Below are 22,312 nucleotides of genomic sequence, written 5' to 3' on the forward strand. Positions count from 1 at the left end.
GAAAGGGTAATTTCTAGGACTGTCTCCATGTGTGATGGATCCATTCGCAGGCATCAGTCAGAATAATGTCATATTTCATCTAGTCTACTTGTTGCCACTGGGGAATGAGGGTGGAAGCAGAAAAGGCTGCTTACAAAATGCCTCATGGTTGTCAGTTGGGCCTTTGGAAGCTTTTTACTGTATTGCTTAAAAGGTGAGGCAACTTTTTTTGGCTGTTGAGACCCCTACCTATAGCCCAAAAGAGCCTTTGCTGGGTCTTTTCTGGATCTGTCAGGCTTTGTATCTGCTGGGATCAACTCTTGCACAGCACTGTGGAGGGTCCTCAGAGTCACCTCTGCAAAGAGAGAAACAATCAGGTGGCAACCAGGCAGGAAGGCTGACATGGTGTTTTCCCCTTGTGCTCTTACATTCAGGGGCATCTTAACATGCTGCTGAAATTCTCCTGTCTCCTTTGGTGTTGGAGCAAGGACCGGGACTGAACTGGCTTCTAAATTTGGCTCACATTGGGCATTCTTTGCATGTGCTGGGAGCCATCCCTATGTGGGACAGAAATGGAAGAGGAGGGGGTGAGCACTTTGCCTCAAGTTTAGAAACAGGACAAGAGATGAAAAAAAGTCAGTTTGTAGCTGGTGTGACAGTGTGCATTACAGCCAGGTTGTTGGGAGCTTATCTGGCTTTGTAGATGGCTTATTTGTTCAACTTTAGTCAGCTCAGTGAGTTAAACTTTTTCGCTTCACCTCACTTAACTTCTGTGTGTACAAAGGCCTTAGCAATTGATATGACTTTTGCTCTTTATGGCTGTTATTTTCTCAGGCATGTTTTTTATTGTTGTTGTGTCTATTGCAGTTGTTTGTTCTTCTGCAAAAAAGGGGGCAAAACATTCCTACTCTGTATGTATTTTACTTCTTTGTCCTCACATGCATCAATTAAAAAAAATAAACCAAGGCAGAGGAAACAGGGAGAAGCTGGGGTCCCTCCTTGCAGACCTTTTTCTCCAAGGAGCTGAGTTCTCATCCATCATTTAACAGGCATTAAAAGCAGAAAAGCAGTATATCACTTAGGATTTACTCTGAAAGTAGCTGATTTGGAGTTTGTAAGAATCATCTTATTGAGCAGCTGAGGAACTCTTGGTACTTGTGATAGTGCATCTCAGACATTTCTGTCCTCAGCTTTTGATACAAAGCCCAACTTGTCCAAGGGTGATGCGTGCTGTTGTGTTTGCATAAACTAAATCTGTAAGTTAACAGTGTAGGATTGTTTCACCAAAGTAACTGTAACCCTAAACCTTTTTTCGCCTCGTTTCTGTCTGTAACAGTAACCAAACATTTTCTGGATTTGATTTGTATAACAATATTATGACATACCCATCTTATTGTAGGCTTCTCATGAAGCCTCGCTGAGAAGCAGCTGGTGAGTTCTCTGCAGCCTGTTTATGGTGGTGTGGACTGATTTTCATGCTGTCTTCTCCCTGTCTTCTGGCATTAATATTCGTATCAGAGAAAGCTGTTTGTTTCCCTCTCTGGTGGACCAACTGCAGGAGTCAATCACCACTCCCTGATGTGAATGGCAACAAGGAAACTGTTGGTTGGTTCAGAGCAAAAGAGCCCGAGTGGGTGCTTTGATTTCAGAGAAACTCTGCCCCGTGAGGGATCTGGAAGGTTACTCTGACAGTGCTCTTTCAAATTGTGACTCCCAAAGCACTTTGGCAATAAAGAAGAGTGCAAGATAAACAGGCAGGCCTCATGGATAATTTTGCATTAATAGCCATGACTTATAAATGCCACTGTAAGACAAATTATTATACTGGGAGAGTCAGATCATCATTAAAATATCTAAGACTGTGGAGGGACTACTCTGATGGTAAATAGGTTATTGACTTTCAACTCCTATTTTAACTAAAACTACATGCAGGATGTAAGGACTCCAGCAAATCCCAGTGCCTAAGGTGGTAATGTATTCTGTAAATCAATAATATATTAGTAATAAAAATGACCAAAGCATGCATCCATTAAGGATTCATAATAGAAATTTGTTTAGGTTATATACTGAGCGTATTGATTGCTGCTATTTAAAGATGAAGTATGTCTTTCAGGCAGAGTGCTTTTATATGTAGCTGCCTACATTTTAAATCCATTTATTTTTAATATGAAGATGAACTTAAATAATATGGCAAAATGTGGATGAATAGGAGTCACTATTCTATATGGTAAAACATTATGGGAAAATAAGTAGGCTGAGAAGCCACAAGTAGATGTTCAATGTTGGACACCTGAGCAAAATAATAAGCAATACATGTGTCAGTGACTGTTTGAAGCTCCAGGCTTCTAGGTTGCTTAAGTTTTTCTTGGCTTTGAGCCTTGACATTGCATTGCTCCCCCTCCCATGTTGTGGTGTAGTGTATAATGGACCATGACATAATGCAGTAATACTGTGCCCTGCTTTGCCCATGTGGCAGGGACAGATTTGTGGTACAGAGCTGCCAGCAGCATGGACACCCTCACTGTGCTCATGTGGCCATGTGGCAGGGACAGATTATGGTACAGAGCTGCCAGCAGCATGGACACCCTACTTCTGTGCAGGGTTGCTGGTTCTCTGAAACAGTCCATGTCTGGCGTGAGTTGCTGCACAATCAGAGAGGATTTATGGGATCAGGGCAGTGTTTGGGACACTTGCAGCTCTGTGAAAGTGAGGTAGGGTTGGGAAAATAAAGCCCCCAACCCATCCGAGTAACATCAGACCAGGATGCTAAATGACTCTGAAGATATCAACATATCTTTATTTGATGTGTGGTGTACACCACAAAGACTTGACGTAGCTGATAGCACATAGCCACCAGTTAATAAGTTTGGCATGATTATAACAATTTGTTAGATAACCATATTGGAAGGCTGAATTGAAAAACAGAACAAAACCAACAACACTCTCCCCTAGCTCCCCACAAAACCCAAAGCAAACAAACATACTGTAAACGTAGTGCCATACTTGTGCTTTCATCTCAGCTTTACTTGGCTGACTGGTCCAGGGTCCAGTGCATCTTCAGCAATGAAGAGGTACCTCCTTCTGTCATGATGAATGGCTAAGAAAGCAGTTCACATGCCATAGCTACAGTCTTTATGTCTCTCTGCAGCAAATAAAAATCGTTTTAGATAACACAGATTATGGTTCGTTATGAAAACAAAGCAAGGCTCTGACTGAAATCCCATCTGTTGGTTTGCATTAAGCAATTCCCTTTCTCCTCCTTGCCATCTTTAATTCCTAGGAATTCAAATAAGCTGTCCTGCAACAATTGTTGTCTATTCATGCCCAGTAGATAAAGGCAACGTACAAACCTCCTTTGCATGGATGAGCACAGCAGGTATCTGGTCTGCATAAAAGCTGACTGAGGTTTTTGTTTGTTTGTTGGGTTTTGGTTTGTTTTCATTTAGTTGTTGCTGGTTTATTGGTTTTGTTTTGTTTTTTACTCTAAGATAATAAATTCAGTGGTTTCCATGCTGCCAAATGTCCCCCTATTTTCCTGTTTTCTTTGTCTCAAATCTTTGTAGATCTTTAAAATACATAGAGACTCCCATGATCAACAACCAGACTCTTGGTGAATCAGGCTCCCCTATCTTCTCTTTCAGCTCTAACATATCTTCCTGAAAAATACTCTGATGATTTAGGGGCTTCAGCTGATAAGGAATACACCATATACCCAAGTGAACTGATCATTGGTAAATTACTTGCACTGTTAAAAGTATGTACCCTATTTCTAACTGGAATTTATCTGGCTTCAACTTCCAGCTCTTGCATCTCACTTGCCATTTTCTGCTAAAGAGCTCCCTGTTGTAAGAAATGTCTCCTCTGTGGATACCTGCAGACTGCAATGGTCTTTGGGACTAGTTAGACTAAGGAACTTTGGTGTCTCCCTTGTAAAAGTGGCTTTTCAGACCCTACCTGATTTATTCATTTTATTTTGTTTCAATTTTCTTAAGTCCTTTAGCAAACCCTTTCAAAGTTTACAGTAATGGACTCACTAATATCATATACAGGGCAAATTCATCTTCCCACTACTACTTGTCATTCACCTCTTAATACTCCCAGAGATCCTGTTTGCCCTTTGAGCCACTGTGTAGCATTCAAACTCTTATCAATCATGAAAAGAGTTTTATTTCAGAGTGACTGCTTGCAGGGCTGTGGTCTCAGGTAATGAGAGCTTTTTGTATTCCTATGTGGACTTGTATTTGTCTATATTAAAGCATGATCTGCTCAGACAGTGTATAGATCAATCTGCAAAGCTGACAAGGTCCATGTCATTACTTAACATTTCATCAGTTTTTGCACTGACTACAAATTTGGCAAGCTTGGAGTTTATTTGCTTTCTGACCATCAAGAAGCATATTGAATGATATTGGACTGATGAGGTTCTTGCTGAACATCCAGAAATGCTTCAGCTGGGATGGCGAGTCCACATCGACATCACTTCTTGAGAAGCATCAACTCATGCATTTTTTCTCTGTGCAATTGGGCTTATGTTCTGGTTTTATGGCCTTGGGTTTGATTATTTATTTTTTTTTAAAACCTTGCTAGTAGCAATGCCTTTATCAAGTTGAAAAACACCAAAGAGTTCCTTACAGTGTTATAGGTGTTGTTTTTTTTTCCAAACTCATAGATAGTTGTCTAATTCTGCAGAATGAAAATAAAATATAAACCTTTGGAAGGGGTTGATTTCATGCTTAGTTGTCTTTGACCCATAAACCTTACTATTGTAAAAATACTTCTGCTTCTTTAAATTTTTTGCAAGCATAGTTTTTCTTAATCTGATGGCCCACAGTTATTTCTTTTGTGTTTTGAGCTTGTATCACTGCATGTTCCTGTTTCCAAACTGTATTTTATACTTGTTAACTACATTGCTGTCTTGGCCTTCTTTGTTTTTAAGTGACAGTAACTTTTTCTCATGACTGCAGAGTTGCAGATTTTGTCATCTGGAAACAGACTTCTCAGTTTACTGTCTGCATTTTTAAGCTTCATTCTTTATTTCTGTGTCATTTTGTGTGAAATATGTGAAATATTTTAATCTATGAAGCGTCCCTGAAATTTTCTTGACTTGTTATGGTCAAAAGCAGGCATCAATACTTGATGGGCTTTGCCAGTCATGGTACCAGGTTTCCAACATACATTCCCCTGATAATCATGCACTGCAAAAATTGCAGAGTTGTGTATAGGAGCTGCTCTTTCTCATTCCTTATCTGTGTTAAGGGCCTTAAGGCGACCCTCCACCAGCACAACAGCCTGCATGTCAGCACCTCCATCCAAAAGCAATAAGGGCAAATATTGTAGTGCATCAAAAGCTACTTTATTTTTTTTAGTGAGAACTGTCTCAAAACACACACCTGCTCAGCGACCTTTTGTATTTTGCTCAGGCAGTTCCCCCAAGCCCCTACAAAACAGTTTCTTAACCCTACGTGGTTTCTGGTGCTTTATTGCAGAATAATAGGGGGGCATGGTGGAACTGTCAGGAGAAAAGTCTGATTTGTTTTATGAGGGTTCTTATTTGTGCTCCACAAGTGCCCTTGGAGGGCAATGACAGCAATATGCTTTCCTGGAATAGAGACAGCAAACACAAGATGGTGGAAATACACAATTTTATTCTTAAAAAAAACCAAACAACAAACACAGAAAATTCTAGATGTGAAGTATAAATAATTCTAGATGTGAAGTATAAATAGCTCTAGAAGAACTAGGCTCGAAATAGGTACAGGAGGAAACGGGTATATAGGTACAGGAACAAGTGCTTCAAATGGATCCTTTGTTAGGTAAGTCTGTTTCTATTTAGAAGGCAAACATTAATGTACTGTAATATATTTACATTAGAAAGTTAACTAATCATGTCCCAGAATTATCTGGAAACCTTTCTGCAGTGTGGTTTGTTGTTTGTTTTGGATTTTTTTAACTGGGAGGAATCCTTTAGAAACCTTAAAGGGAGGAGCAGTAGGAGGAGTGGAAGGATTTGGCAACTGGTGCAGGTTGGTGCTGGCTGGGGGTCTGGGTTGCCTGCAGGCTGTCTGCCTCCCAGGCATTGCATCTGCATCTGTTTGGTACCCATGCTGCATGGCTGTCCTTTGCTGTGCCACCAGAGCTCCTAATCTGCACACATTTCCTCTCCTCTTTAAAGTGTCCTTTGGGGCACAGACCCACTTTTTTTTTTTAGTCACGCTACACTTTTCCCCCAGGACCAGTAATAAATCATGATATTCAGGTCTGGGGGGACTTTCATAAAACAGAGTTGCCTTTTTAACTGTACTGGGTTGGTTTTTAATGAGCATAATGTCTCTGTGGATATTCACAGTTGTTATTGCTGCTTTTTAAAATGCTTTTTAGACTACTTTTCAGCACTTTTGAAGGCTGAAGTGGATCCTGGTGTCCCCTGGTTACTTTAAACTGAAATTCTGGGGTATGGAAGGCAGGATTCAGAGCATTTATTGCAGGTTAAAATGTCCTGAGTTTGGCCACACTGTCATGCCCAGCTGCCCTGGGTCTGCAATGGCAATCCTGGTGGTGCTGCAGGATAAGCATCACCTTCCTCACAGGAAGCCCAAGAGCTCTCAGCTCAGTTGCAGATTGTCCACCTGGCTCTTCAGGAAGCAGTCAAGCTGTTCAGTGTATTTCTGGGAACCTACAGGAGAGCATTATTTTAATGTGTCACCTTGAGACAGGGAGTATTGTGTGTTTATATGTATTTTATATAGAGAGACACACATATATATGTATACAGTGTTTCTGGAGCAATATTTGCACAGGCTGCATTAGGTGGAAAAATAACCCCAGTGTTTGCTGTGAGCAGGTGGGGATGGTGGGGAAACTTAATCACTCAGAATTTTAGTTCTGGTTCCTAGTGAGTAAACCATTTTATTGAGTTAATTTAATTAATTAGTTTTAGCATTTTGCTATTTTCCTCTGAGAGGATATCTCCAGGCCAAAAATGGTTATTTCCCTGAAAATCTGCTTTGACTTGGAATGTATTTCCACGTGGAGCAAGAATCTGCACTTCGTTTCCCAGATTTAGTTCTCCTATTGTTCTTTATTTTTAAGATTGTGGAGAAGCAAGTAAAGTTGTCCACCCTTCAGATGAATGCATATACTTCTGCAAAGCTCTTTTGAACTGCTAGCATATTTTGGGTGAAAACCTTGACCTTTTGAGGTCAGACAGAGAGGAGTTACATCACAGACTTTGGGGAGAGTCATGGCTCAGAGGGCTGCAAAGAATGGCTTTCCACAGCCTGCTTTCAGTTCTGGTTAGCCTCTCTGCAAAACAGATCTCCTGCCTCTGTTTCTGAGATGGAGCTCATCAATCTCATGCTGTGGGAATCGTCCTCCAGCAGCTGGGGACTGGGTTGTCTTTGTAGATTACTCACTGATCTTGTTGATAAGCAACCACTAGTTTCTAAAATTTGATGGCCTTAAGGGTATGTTGAGTAGGGGACCCCAAATTTCATTCATGTAGCAAACTATACCTCTTATTTTTTCTGTTTTATATATACCTCATGCACTTACAGCAGTGTGTATGTGTGTACCTAAATAATAATAACAATAATAATATTATAATGGGCTACAATTCTGGGAGGAGGCAAGACCTGAAAGCTGTCTCAGGCTTCTTTATAAAACTTCCACAGAGTTATGGCTGGTGGAAAGAACAAATTCTCAGTTGTTATTTATGGCAGAGGCTCAAAGAAGATGTGATGACTAAAACACCAAGAAAAATCAGAGCTATTTTTTTAATGACCTACAGTTTAGCCATAGGACTTCCTGAAGGTGGCTAGTCTTCAAGGTCTGGGTAATTTCTTGTAAAATTAACTTTAAAGGAGTTATTCTTGGCCTCTAGTGATTTTAGAGCAATTGGTTTAAATGATAAATATTTCAGGCCCCAGATTTTTATACAGATATTTGAATGACAGCCTCTAATACTTAGAGAGGAATTCTTCTCTTTTACCTGTTTTTTGTTGTGTGGTTGTTTTTTTTCCTCTGCAGATTTCACACAATTCTCATTTCTGGGCTATACAAACTTAAAAATAGATTTACTGCTCTGGAAAATAAGTCCATAAACAGCACAAAGTAATCTTCACTCAGCTGTTCATCATTTCTTTAATAATGCAGATATTTCTACAAGAGCTTTAATGTTCCCCTTCCAAGGCTATTCAGGGAAGTGTAAATCAAAATTTATCTTTGAGGAGGTGTTACTCAATAGGAATCTTATTATTTGCAGTCACTCTGCTCTTCAGCAAAGCTCCAGATACATCCAGCTTGTCACGTTTGCATCAGCCTCAAAAGGTTTTCTGAACCTGCTGCGTTCACTGGATCTCTTCCTGAATTCTGAGATTCTGTGGTTTTGTTTGATATTTTTGTTGGTTGGTTTGGTTGGTGTTGGTGTCTTTGGGGTTTTTGTGTTTGTTTTGGTTTATTTATTTTGTTTTGTTCTCCTTTTTTTTTCTTCCTCTGGTGAGATACAAGTCAGGTTTAGGCTGTTGCATGTGGCCATCCTCCCTGGAAGACTTATGTCTGACTTGGGAGGGTGCATTTGGGTCTAGCTCAGGGCTAGAACCTCCAAGTTCACAGTGGTGGAAATGGTGGAAAAGACCCTGTCCTCAGCACTTGGGCAAAATTGATCTGGGGACACCACTAAATTGTGCTGAAGCCCATTCTGATGACATAGTTCAAAAAAACTCTGCTGGTAACAGGGAAGTTATTCCAGCTTTGCATTATTTTAGCAAGGGTAGGAAATGAAGCTAGTGCTTTAAATGGAAACAATAATAAATTGTAATGTTAAGTGAACTTATGATTTAATACAGGTTCTGAAAAAAGATAAACAGATTCTTTCTCCTTCCTGTTCTTAGGCTAAACCCTTGATACTCTTTTATATATAAATGCCTCTATGATTATATTTACTATGGTGGTTTATAAAAGTTTTTATCTGAGACTGAAAATTTAACTTTACTAAAGACTGTAATAAAAAAGCTGCAGTGGAGTAATTTAAAGTGGGGTGAATTGTCTTATTACTCAAATTCTACTTGCTTCACCACATCAGTTTGGGCTGTATTAAATTTAAGACTTGAAGGTTGTTCAGCAATGTCAAGAGTCAAAGCTTTTCTGTTTTGAGTTGGGTTTTTGTTTGGGGTTCTTCCGGGTTTTTTTTGACACAGTTAAGTGTCTATTGTAACAGCAGTAACTTTGAATTGGGTGAGTAATAAATGGCATGTTTTTCCTTCTTGAAAGTCCCAGTGGTTTGTGGATTTGTAAAAGGGGCTGGTCCCTGTGGCACAGAACCCAACACTTCCTGTATTGAGAACATGAGTGTCTCAGTGTTATGGACCAAGATGTGAAACCCTGGTAGCTTTAAGTAAAGCCACTATCAGGCTGGAGGGTAGCTTTAGCATGGGGATTGGTTACACAGCTTAAGCACTGCACTGCAGGGCTTTAACCACAGACACTTCCCTATCTCTGCACTGTTTTCCTACGCTTGGAAATGAATTCATGCAGAGGAAGCTGTGAACTTAAAGAGCAGTCATATCCAAGTATATTCTTGTGCATGTCTTTCATAGAATCACAGAACAGTTTGGGTTGGAAGGGACCTTCAAGACCATCTAGATCCAGCCCCCCTGCATGGGCAGGGACACGTCCAAGCCCCATCCAACTTGAACACATCCAGGGATGGGCATCCACAACCTCCTTGGGCAACCTGTTCCGGTGTCTCACCACCCTCACACTGACTAATTTCTTTGTTACAAACAAGGTGATCCTCTTGCAAAGCAAAAGATAACTTGGGAATAGCTTTTTCCTGTGATAAGGCCTAAATATTAATGTACTTGCATTCAGCTTTCCCCTTGAAGACAGCATTTCATTTGTCTCTTCTCAACTTGTTGCTTCTGCTTTAATTAAATTTATTTAAGTGACATTTTGTTCAGGCTGAGACTGTGCTTTTGACTTGTGATTTGAAGGTAGGTTGTCATGTTTTTTTTGAAAAGCACATTATATTCAGCCTCCTTTCCTTCCATTCTATGACCTTAGCTAACTTTTTCTGAGCTGATTCAATTCCACCAGCCCAGCAGAAAACTCTCTTCTCCTTCTGCATCCCCATCCCCTGCCACTGGTTTGCTGGTTTAGTTTCTTGATGGATTACTGAGTTGATCTGCTTCGTGAAGGGGTCCCGTGAGCACCAAAACTGGGTGTAGGTCCAACAGCTGAACCATGGCTGAACTTAGGAGGACTTGTTTGGTGGGAAGCAGAACCCACTCTCCCTTCAAGAGGAGTAACCTGTAAGGTTGGCATACCCCAGACAACTGCCTCTTTAGCAGCTTGGAGAGTGACCCTTGGTGATGTCTCCCCTCCAGTGTTCTCTGCTGTAGGTAATAGCTACAGAGGTGTTCATCTCTCCCTAAGTGGGGGATTTGTGAAGATGAGGGCTTGATGAAAGAAAGGTTTGTTGCAATTTTCAGACTATTTACTGTCACTCAGTAATGAGGCAATGGCCCATCAAGTCCCAGAAAATGGGGATGGAGAAACAGAAAGCAAGCACAGTACTGCTGTTGTGCTGCTTTCTCTCACAGGCCTGGTTCAGTTGAATGCCAGGTCTCCTTGGACCAGTGTGTCTTCTCGTGCCTTGCCCTTTGCATGTCCTCAGTGGCTTCTTACTGTCAGACTTCTCCATTCATAGTTACCATCTGGTTTCTGTGGTGTTGCTCTTTTAGCACTTCATCTCCTTTCCTCACAGGGCCTTGCAGTTACCCATTTATTTCCCTTGTGAACACTCATCCTTAGGTGCTCTTTAACCCTGTAGGAAGAGGGGGTAATTGAATACTTAGAGACCCTAAAAGAATCCAATACTTTTAACTAATGAGGCAAGTTTCTCCATACCTTGAGCTAGGGAGAGTGAGGGGAGAGAGGGTATTTACCAGCTGAGCATAGCAAGGAGATCAGGAACATCAGTGTTAAGAAGCATGAGCTTCAGAAGTGCCCCAGGATGTAGCTGCCTGGTGCTTAATCCTCTGGCTGCTGTCCCTGGGTTTTCTGGGCATCCAAAAGATGGTTGAAAAGGCCATTTGTTTCTGCATCAGCCTTCTGAGATCTGACGTGTAGGGTGTCTAGCAATATGGAAGAAGGAGATCTGCCCTAGAAACAAAAGGTACTTCCCAGGAGGTTGGTGTTTGAGATCAGAGGCTTGCACAGCAATGTGCTGCTTGGGACTTGTCTAGGCTTTTTCTTGGTCTCATGTTTCCATCTTTGGCTGTGTCGCCTTGGAAAATGCACAGTCTGTGTGTGGGTTTGACAGGTCCTATAGAAAACCTCTATGTTTACTACACCCTTCTCCTGTGACTCCTCTTCATAGTGGGGGAGGATGTCAGAAATAAACATGCTGCTGAGCATCTATTTTCCTGTCGCTGACATAACCTGGGAGCAAATCCCTAGCAAGTGTCTCTTTAGTATAATCGTGGAGGTAGATTAAGCAATTTATGGAACTGTAAGATAGTTGACCTCAACCTGCACATAAAATGCACAGGAAAGGCTGCAAGGGCTGTATTTTTTTATTATTTTTTTTTAGCTTTCCTTTGGTTCTGTGGCTGGAGTGTTGCACAGCATTGTGTATCTCTTCTGTCTTTTTTTGTATCCTCTATCTCATCACAGAAGAGGATGCTCTTGCAGTTTGAGAAGTCTGTTCACAACTGGCTGTTTGCTGGCTAAGGGGAATCACTGCTTTTGGTGAAGGTGCCCACAGGAAAGTCACAAATTGTTTTTGGTATCTTCTGTAAAATAGGGAAGCCTAAGACAGACTGGGGAGCATATGGGTATTTGATTCCCGTGGGGAAACCAAAGCTGAAGCCAATATTCTTCACTTTCTGAGGAGTATATCTAGTTCTTCCTTTCCCTAGCAGATTTTGGCATGCTTAATGAAGGAGATAAGATAATTTTCCTGTTTTAATAGATGAGACAGTAGTCATGTGAGGCACAAAGAGGAGGGCCCGGAGCGAAGACCAGCACTGTCTCCCTCCAGCCTTATGCTGCTGATGGTTCCAGCCATTCAGCCACACAGGCTGCCTTCAGTCTTCATTTCTTCCCCAAGGGAACTGGAGATGGATGTTGCAAGGGATTGCTGCAATGCCTTGGCACCAGCCATCAACTGTAGGATGCACCTTTAACCCCTCCGCAGGGCTAGAATAGAAGAAAGGCTTTTCTACCCTGTCCCCCTAAAAAGATGCAGAGGTCTGTTTTATTTAATTCATTGTCAGCATATGTAGAGAAAGTAGGGGAGAGAAAACAGTATCTCTGTATTTGTAGACTAATCACAAGTTTTCAGAGAGCTTTGGACTAACCAGGTCTTTTAAGCTTGTCAGAACTAGATTGGTGTTTGTGAGCAAGGAAAATACTGGGGAATGGGAATATTGTACAGTGGAGAATTGTCTGTTGTCACTATCTTTAACCTGAGGATTTGCTTTCAGCTAATACTGTTGTCGAGATCAGAGGCCAGGTATAATTTGGATTAAGGAAAAGGGAGACAGAGAAGAAGCACTGAGCAGTGTTTCCATGATGCACGTGAATGTGCTAATGAGACTTTAGAGAGAAAAGGAGGGCCTTGATTTAGAAAAGCATTTGAGGCATGTTCTTCTCTTCAGAGAGTGGCAGAGTCATACTGGTCTTTTGACTCAACAACTGAAAGGGATTTCAGCTCTTACCCATACCATATTTTTCTCCCCACAGAGTTAAAGTGAACTGGAGGAATATTAAGTTCTGTGAAATTGCATTCCTCTGAATTAGTAGGAAACCCCTTCCCCCAGCATGTTCTGTTTGCCTTTGGGAACAGTAAGGCAGGTGTTTAGTTGGACAGACCAAATCTTGGACAGAGCTGGTGAAGAGAAGTCTCTATTTCCAGCTTTTGTTTCGCCACTTTCAAACATGCACTGAAATTTCACTCTGAAAATTCTGAGCTAAACCATCATTTTGCTGGGAAACTTGCATATCAAATCTAATTAAAAGCATAATTCCAGACTTTTCTTTTAAAAGTACATCTCTACCATCACGCCTTTAAATGTAACAGAGCTCAACAAGTCTCTAGCAGCCAAGACGACAGGTAATTTAAAGGCTATTTCAGCATTTGATTAAGCACACAGTGATAACTACAAGCTCATGCCCTGCAGGCATGACAAGAGGCAATTATGTTCTGAGGTCAAAAGTGAGGGGGAGAAAAAGCACAAGATTTTGATGACTTACTTAATTTTCCAACTCCTGAAATTAGCAGAGACAAAGAAGTTCTAAATCGCCCAGATAAAATCCTGTCATTTTCCGTTGCCGTTTCACCCTCTGCTCTCACTTTGCCCTGCAGAAGCTCAGGATGATGATTTCCCACAAAATGGCTGCATTTAGAAAACTCCAGTTGGCACAGGTTTAAATGTGCAAAAGCATGGCTTTCAAAATCTTTTAAGTTCTGCTGTCTCTTTCTAGATGGCTGCTGTCTGCACATAGGGTCCTGGAAAAAGACACCTGTTTCCCAAAGTAGCAAGCAGCCATCAGCTCCTCTTGACATCAAGCCAACAATTAGGTCACTTATTTAGGAGATCAAATAAGGAGCTTAGTGAGAGACTGCAAAGAGAAGGAGCTGCTCAAAGGAGAGACAAGTGCATTAATGAATTAATACAATCATGCTGCGTATTTCACAGATGGGCTTTGATGTTTTTATTGCGTGCCAAAAAGAAGAGAAATCTTTGCTCCTCACAGGAAAACCACTAAAAATGTTTAAGATTATCATATAGGGATGCAACATGAAGAAGTGTGCTTACAAGGAGATAAACAGGCAACTTCTCCTCTTCCTTTGGAGTATTTTTTGCAGATATGAGGGTAGGGAAAAAGCCATTAAGGGCAGCTGAGCTGGTGGAGGGGTGCTCGGATGGAAAACATGCACAATTGCTTTCCCTAGTATTCAGCTACTCCTGCAGTTTGTCTAGGGTGTCACATTTCTTTTATGCTGTATATCCAGGAAATAAATGTTGACACCATGATACAATGGTGAGGTGTGTAAATGAAGGCTGCCCTTCTAATGGCTAGCAGTTGAGTGATTATGTGAGAGGAAAAAAGTTGAATTCCAGTAAACAGGAAGTCACATCTAGGAATGTTGGCATCTAGAGGTTCTTTAATGGCAAGTGGATAATGAGCTTTTTTATTTTTGGGGAGAGGTGTTTGGTTTTGGCTTGGGAGTTCTTTTGGGTACCAGGGTTTTGCATTAATGCAATTTTAGTCAATCATGCGAAGTCTTGTGTACAGGAGAGATGCCCAAGACACAAGAAATATGCTCTTATATCTGGTACAGACACATATTTAATGACTTTTACTAAACCTTTGTATTTTCATATTAACTGTGAAGTCCTCCCCCAGAAGCCTGAAATACTGCATCATTGCTGATAGAGCTGATGTGAGATTAGGATGCTATCTTTGCCCTCAGATAAACTTCTGTTTTAATAAAACCATATAGCTGGTAGCAGTTCCTAATGTCCTATTTCCAACAAAACAGAGGAGTTGAGATTAGCTGCATGTGTGTAAGATTGCTGTTTGACAAATACACCAAGTTTATATGAGTGATTTCCCAAGGAGCTAATTTCAGTGATTTTTAAGCAAGGTTTTCCCCAACCATCACAAGTTGAAGTCTCTGCTTTCTTTCACAATATATAGTAGTTACTGCAAAAAAAATGCTTAGGGATTAACAACAAAAAATATATACTTGCTGAAGCATGTTGGTCAGAGGTTGGAGGTTTGGTTTTAATAGTGGGAACTGTAAAAAGTGAAATGGTATTAGCAAGTGTCTTCCTTGTTCCTGTACCCTACAGTAGCCTCCTGGAGAAAAGGATTCAAATTGCCCAAGAACCACAGGCCAAACCACAGCCCCAAACAGTTAATATTGACTGTAAACCTCATTTTGCCATTTTCTTGGCAGTTAGGAGGAGTCCTCTAAGCACATGGCAGGAGAAGGGAGTGCACTTGGCTCCAGGGTTCTGCCAAAAGCTGCTAGAAACCTTCTGCCTCCCGCGTCGCCAATCTGCTCAGTTCTCATACAGAGGAGGCGAAAAGAGAGGTCACCACAGCTCTTTTCCAAAATCAGCAGCCTGGCATCAGAACTTTTCTGGTCAGCACTGGGCTTGTGAAAGCTAAAGGTAATGCAGGCAAATATAAACTGCCCCCCTGTTGTCACAGAGTTCGCTGTTTGGCAGAGCAGGGGCTGCTGCAGCTTCTGTGGACTTTTAAGCTGACTTAATGCCACCTGGCATTGTAGGGCAGGCTAAAATTTCTGGGCTTTGCCAACTCTACTGGGCACTAGTGAGGCCACACCTCTAGTCCTGTGTTCAGTTCTGGGCCCCTCACTATAAGAAAGATGTTGAGGTGCTGGAGCATGTCCAGAGAAGAGCAGCCACGAGCTGGTGAAGGGTCTACAGAACGAGTCACATGACGAGCGGTTGAGGGAACTGGGGATTTTTACTCTGAAGAAGAGGAGGCTGAGGGGAGACCTTATTACCCTCTATAACTGCCCAAAAGGAGGTTGTAGTGAAGTGGGGATTGGCCTCTTTTCTCAGGTAAATAACTACAGGACCAGAGGAGATGGCCTGAAGTTGTGGTGGGGGAGGTTTAGATTGGGTATTAGGAAGAATTTCTGTGGTGAAAGAGTGGTCAGGCACTGGAACAGCTTGTTCACAGGGAGGTTTTGGAGTCACCATCCTTGGAGTTACTCAAAAGCCGTGTAGATTTGGTACTTCAGAACATGCTCTAGTGGCCCAGGTTGTGAGTTTGTGTTTTGTTTGTGTTTTTTTTTTTTGTGATGGTTGGACTTGGTGATCGTAGAGGTTCTTTCCAACCATGGCGATTCCAAGATTCTGTGACTGCCTTTCTGATGGGCTTACCTCTTGAGTAAAATGTAGCCTCAGTCTGTCCCATCCTTCCTCCAGTCACGTCGTCACTGATTAGTGACTTAAAGCCAAGTTCACAGAAGTTCACACTTGTCCTCCTGGCTTCCCTCCTTCTGTAACAGGATAACTTGGTTGCAGCAAGAATTTACTGCATTACACAAACGTGTGGTGCAATATGAGCTCAGGGCAAAACTGTTTCTCAAATCCTGGCGAAAGAGAACACCTTACATGGTCCAAATCCTCAAGCTATGCTAATTGTAGGAGCTATTATTGAAGAAAAAAATGCATAACTTTCTTGAGAGTTTAGCAATTAGTCCCTGATTCTGGCACATGTGTAAGGATCTGCGTAACCGCTGCAAATTGACAGCAATGGGAATGCTTATCTGTGCAATAATACAAATCTAAATGAGACAGTTGACAATAATAGAAGGCTTCATGGAAGTTATAGCAATGTGCTGTCTTGCTGCTTGCCAGACAGGCATATAAAACAGCCTTGATAGAGTTAAAGGGTATACAGAGAAACCTCAGTACACTTTTATTTCCATAAGGAAACTTGGGGGGTGTGTGTAGCCTGTGGGAGTTTTATGGGACAAAGCAACAGTGCACTGGAAGGGATTTTTGATTTTGAGGCTGGTATTTTGGTGTTTTTATAATGGGTTGAGTGTTGTGATGGTTAATGTTGAGTTTTGTGGTTGTAAGTAGTACAAAATGGACCCAGAATGCCACATCATGTCTGCAGCTGGAAACCTTTTTGGTGTGCTGAGTTTTTGTTCTAATGGAATAAGGAAGGAAGGCAAAGGGTTGGCTTTTGTTTCAGTTTATGGCTGGCGTGCTCAGCTGGAAAACAAGTATTTGTTTCCCAGCTTCCCTGTGGGTTTCCCATGAGGTTTTCTGGAAGCTGCATAACCCTTCTGTGGCTCAGACGAGAACGATGACACATAGCGACTTCGTTTGGATACTTAGGAGATTAATACATTCATGTTTGTCAAGCTGTTGAAGATCTTTGGATCAAAGAAGCTGTAAAGATGGGAAATATTACTGCTTGTTGTCATGTGAGTTTGTTTGCTAATACTTTAGGGGCTTTGTTTTCGAGGCATCTCAAAGCATGTTTCTTTTTTCTTTTGCAAACTGTAGCTTGGATTTCTTTAAAAACAGGTAAGATTTGAGAGCTCTTTAATTTAACTTGACAAGTATGTGCAAACATTCAACATCCAGGAAGATGCAATGCAAACCTGAGACTAAAATTAAATCACCCAGTGTCCCATATACTGGCCTTTCCATGGAATATGTCACTGCAGGGCCCAAACTTTGATATGGTTGCCAGAACCCAAAGGCCATTCCCTGGCATGCTGCAGGCTACAGCAAAAGCCACTTGGCTCATGTTTGCTAAGGAACAAAAAAAGGACCAGGAGCAACGCAGATGTTGTTACATCTGCAGTAGGACAGATGCAGTCCTGTTGAGCAGGTGGGATTGTGGTGCTTGGATTGCTTGTTGTCAGAAAATTTCCCCTGATTGATCAGGTACAACACAGAACCATAATTTTATGTATCAGTGCCAACTAGCTTGGTAAGCAGAGGTAATAACAATGCCATAGTTTTTATTTATGTCTCTCAATAGGAGATTTCTAATGCTCTGTATGAAAGGGTTCATTAGCATATTTTAGAGATGAGAAAATGAAGTCTGTGAGTGGAGAACCAATTTCCCTGGACAGCCAGCAAGGCAGGGATCAGACCCCGTTTCTCAAGACCGTATCTCCGTGGTACTGAAACTATCTCAGTGCAGCACAGGGATAAAACCTGCTGCCGAAAATCATTCCGCTGTTAATCCTAGCCTCTGTGGAAAGTAAATGTTTTCTGTGTTTGTGTGTTAATCCTTGCAGCTTTCAGCAGAGCCCCAGTCCCCATGGCTGTGGTCCGAAGGGAGCTGTCCTGTGAGAGTTACCCCATCGAGCTTCGCTGCCCAGGAACAGATGTTATCATGATCGAAAGTGCCAACTACGGGAGGACCGACGATAAAATCTGCGACTCTGATCCTGCTCAGATGGAGAATATCCGCTGTTATCTGCCAGATGCCTACAAGATTATGACTCAAAGGTATGGTGTTTAATATTCTTTGTTTGCTGACTGTTGGTTTTCTAATCCTGACTGTACACACCAGTTCGTGCGTGTGTTTGCCGGGGGAAATGCAGGTACTTAGTCTGGATGGGCGTGCGCAGAATTAAAGCTATCGTTGCTAAACTGGGCTTAGCAGAAGGGGGTTAGCATCATGCAATATAAAGAACATTTGCTGTAAGTACTGCTAATCAGTCATCTTGATGCTCTCTGCATCCCAGTTGCACCTCTGAAATTCCTAAATATCGAGGTTCTCACAGGACACAGAAGTTCCCATTTTTTTGGTTCAAACACGTGGAAAATCATATTGAATCAATATTTTATGTTCAGAATAACATTTACTTTTTTTCAACATACAAATAAAAGCCATCATCAGCCATTGTATTGCCAGGCTTAGTTGTTTTTTTTTCTCAACTCCCAGTCAAGAACTCCTATTCACATTGGTTTATTCCAACCTAGAGGTATCCTGGTTATGGAAAACCTTTCACTGTCGCTGAATTTTTCAGGGTGTTTTCTGGCACAAGAGGTGGTGTGGGAACAATTTGTTAGTCAGAGTTCTTGACATGTGATTGCATTCAGAATATTTCTTTTAATAATGACACGTGAATAATTATCCAGTAAATTTGGGTGTTAAATAGTAATACAAATTGGCATTATTAATGGTAACATAGGCCAAGTGCTCCTAATTGAAGTCATAACAACATTTATGTGGGGACCTAATGGCCAAGGCAGTGCGAGGTCTTCACAGAGTATCTTGCTGTTGTTGGCTGAGACACTTTGCACTAAAAATGGAGTCGTGTGACCAACAGAAAAGGAAGCCTGAGTTTCATCTGTGTTTGACTTGCCAGCAGCTATTTTTGAGCTCCATTTAGAATTGCTCCACATCAAGGATCCACATCTCAAAATGCTGAGATGTCTAATGAATAATGTCCTTCTCCCTGCATATGGCTCCAGCAAGAATGTTCTTGAAGTTGAGCCTCCTCACATAGCTGCTTGATGTCCTGTTTGTAGGGTTGTGCCACTCACCTTTTCAAGACAAACAGAAAGGGTGACAACGTGCCATCAGCCAGTCCCTTGAATTTGGCATGTGTTTTTAGTGGAATTACTGTAATTCTCCTGTCCAGGTTGTTAGTGGCTTCAAACAGAAACCCTTAATCCTCTGCATGCTGGCAGAATAAAACCATGTCATCCCCTTTGTGGGCCATTACAGAGTACAAAGTCTTAATATTTTTCTATATGTGTGGTAGCATCCTCCAGGCACTAGCCTCCCAGCCAAATGCAGAGCTCTGCAATCTTCTGGTCAGTCCCCACGTGTAACAAGTCTGCAATAAACATTTGCCCTTTGGTCAGGGAGGGCACATAATCATGGTGTGTACCCACAGCACTGGGCTGAAAACTCACACTGATGACTGTGCTCCAGGTACCCTCACTGTGGGCTCAAATGGCTTAGCAAAGAATTAGAAAGCAAAGCATCTCTGTTTTCCCATTGGAACAAAAAGTGGTGCTGCAGAGGACAGCCACTGAGGGGAAGATTCCTTGCAAGGGAAAAGCAAATCTCTGCTGGCTCATATTAGTATCTGTGAGGTGTTTTGTGATGCTTTTTATCAGTGAGGATAAAGGAAAGGGTCGTGGCTCTTTGCATTTAAGCCATTTGGTGTTCAATTTTCATGAAGAAGTGCACAGTCCTGTTATGAATTGGTTACTCTTGAGTTTATATACCTTTATATAGTTAAGTATAACCTGGTGCTAGTTAGAAGGTAGGTTAAAAACGGGAAAAATAAGCTTTTATGTAACTCTGATATTTTAATCTTTGTTAATTCAAAGAGTTGAAGCATTTTAAAAATAAAACCATTAAAATGAAATACGTTCTGAAGATGCAAACCAGTCTGCCAGCTCACAGCTCTGAGTACACCTTATAGCTCAGCCTCTGAAAAAAGTAGCTTAAAAGGAAAATCATGACAGCTTAATAGTTGTGGCACTAACGATGACATTTTCTTCTGAAAGCCTCTACCAGCAAAATTATTCAATTCAGCAGTATTTGGGTGGTTTTGCAGCTGAATGCAGGCTTTAAATACAATGAGCTTGTCTTTGCTAACGCTGTGGGGTGGTGAAGCAGCTACTGGGAACTAAAGAACCTTGTGGCAGTGTAACCTGCATGGTAATCGAAGCTGTCTGCCTATGGGAAGAAAAAGGGCATGAGCAGTGTGTGCTTATTCTGCATTGATTAATTATTGCATTCAGAAATGCTCAGTCCCCTTTTAGGTTTTACAATAAGTTGTCCAACTGCTGGCAGTTTTTAATCAGCAGTGCTGCACACACACACGATGGTGTGGCTGTGGGGAGGGGGAGAGGGAAAGGCTGGAAGGAAAGCACGTGTGAGCCAGTTAGATGTGAGCTTAGGCTGCAAGTGAGCAGATTTATGGCAGGTATTAGTGACTGCACCCCCAGCACAGCCACCCCCCTCCCCGTTCCAAAAAAATTGAGCTAGCATGTTCTTTTCTTCTAGATGTTTGTTCAAATTAATTTTGCAGACAAGTGCATGGGATTATTTTGAAAGGGAAAGGCATAAATCTGATGGTGTGTTTGTGGAGCCCCCTGAGCAGAGGGAACATAAGGAGTTCTTACCACAAGTGTTGCCCTGAAAATCCTGAAAATCTTCAGAGTATTGCTTTAAGTAAAGAACATTTAAACAGCTTGTAGGGAGCTGTTCTATAGGAAATTAAATCTCTGTGGCCTGTTTTTTTATTTTTTTTTTTAACTTGCCCAACTCTTCCTTCAAGCATTCAAGCAGCAGCTGCCTGTAAAAGCTCAGAAAGAATGCTATATGGACTGAAGCTTTTCTGATATGACAGGAAAATGTATTTCAGACATTTTGCTTTGGAGAAATGACTTTTGGAGGGCTGTAACAAACATTATAACCATGCCCATTGTAAACTGTGTGCACTATACCAGGGGAGACTTTGCTACATACTCCCTTGAGCAACTGTGCCACAAAATTAACATATCATCCGTTTAAACAGCTGGGGTTCTCTGTGAACAATAGGGAGAAGCAGCCTCCTATTCCCACAAGAGTTGCCTTGGTTTTGGTAGTGTTAACACTGCCTCGTAGTCTATTAAAAAGCACCCTAAAGAAGAAAAACAAACAGCTTTCAGTGCACTCTCTGGAATTCCTTGTTGGTGCTTTCCACCAAGGAAATGCCCAGCTCAGAAAGGCAAAATCTGGGTGTAACTTTTTGCTTGCTGGTGGTTTCACTACCAGTCAGTGGAGCTAGTTGTCTCGTGAAAGTGCTTCACAAATTTGAGGCTGCAACGTGGGCAAGGGAATGAAACATTTAGTTGCCTTCTCCTTGACTCAGATAAACACACCAGTGCATGCACATGGTTAATTGTTTTGTGGAATGAAGACCTGTCCCTGTGCTTTCCTGGTTGAAACCAACAGAAGGCAGAAGATGAGTGGATCAGGCTTTGCATGTACCACCTATTATGGTCTGTTTACTCAGCTCCTAATCCTTTCCTATAGGCTTTAACCTTGAATGTTAAAATGAGGGGGAAAGTCGAGGTAGTAAAGGTAGGTATCCATACACAGAACAGTCACATTTTTTGCCTTAAAAGCAAGATCAAGGCTTTCCTTTTGCTCTGCAGATATCAGGAGTAAAGGGATCCTTGTCCACGCAACCACTGTCTGCTACTCTTAAAATGGAGGAAGAAAAGGAGGGGTAGAATAAGAAGAGAAAACCAGCAGGTGTAAGAGAGGAGCTGGGGCAGCTGCTTGATGCTCTCAGGTATCCATGTAGTTTCATCAGAGGGCCTGATCCTTTCACATGAGGAGGAGCACTTGCAACTCCCTCAGCAGTCAGAGGATGAATGACAGGCACTTTGTACAGGGTGGGTGAGAGGAAAGAATTAGTCCAAGCCAGCTTGCACTTCACTGCAGAGATTGTTCATCTCCCAAAGGGCTGGGTTTTGTTAATGTTTTTCGTTGATGATCTGAAACATGCAGGCATCCAAAACGAGTGTCATGATTATTGTAATAATATTGCATCTCGTGCTGTGCTGTTATTGATGTGAGCAGCACCTCTGATTTTCAAGACTCTTCTTAAAGGCCAGTGAACTCTTGTCTTGGGATATAGAGAGGCAGGGTTATCTGAATTTTACAGATAGGACAATTCATGTTAATCATTCATGAAGTGGCCACTGGTGTTGGTCATACTCATTTGGGGATATTCTCCTGGAGTCTTTTATATGAACTAGCTTGTCCTGTTGCCTGTGGGGAGGATGAACAGGACAAG

General features: G+C 41.7%; 1 protein-coding gene across 1 annotated transcript in view; it reads left to right on the forward strand.

The window, feature by feature from the left end:
* The first annotated feature begins 16,936 nt into the window (after positions 1–16,936).
* The window catches only part of LPHN3 (latrophilin 3), a 269,403-nt gene continuing 264,027 nt past the window's right edge, over positions 16,937–22,312 (forward strand). Inside the window, exons 1-2 of the mRNA XM_010004508.1 lie at positions 16,937–16,963; positions 17,743–18,005. Of these exons, the coding sequence (XP_010002810.1) occupies positions 16,937–16,963; positions 17,743–18,005 (290 nt within the window). The remainder of the gene's footprint in view (positions 16,964–17,742; positions 18,006–22,312) is intronic.

Source organism: Chaetura pelagica, unplaced genomic scaffold, assembly GCF_000747805.2.
Source record: "Chaetura pelagica isolate M959 unplaced genomic scaffold, ChaPel_1.0 scaffold571, whole genome shotgun sequence".
NCBI lineage: Eukaryota > Metazoa > Chordata > Aves > Apodiformes > Apodidae > Chaetura > Chaetura pelagica.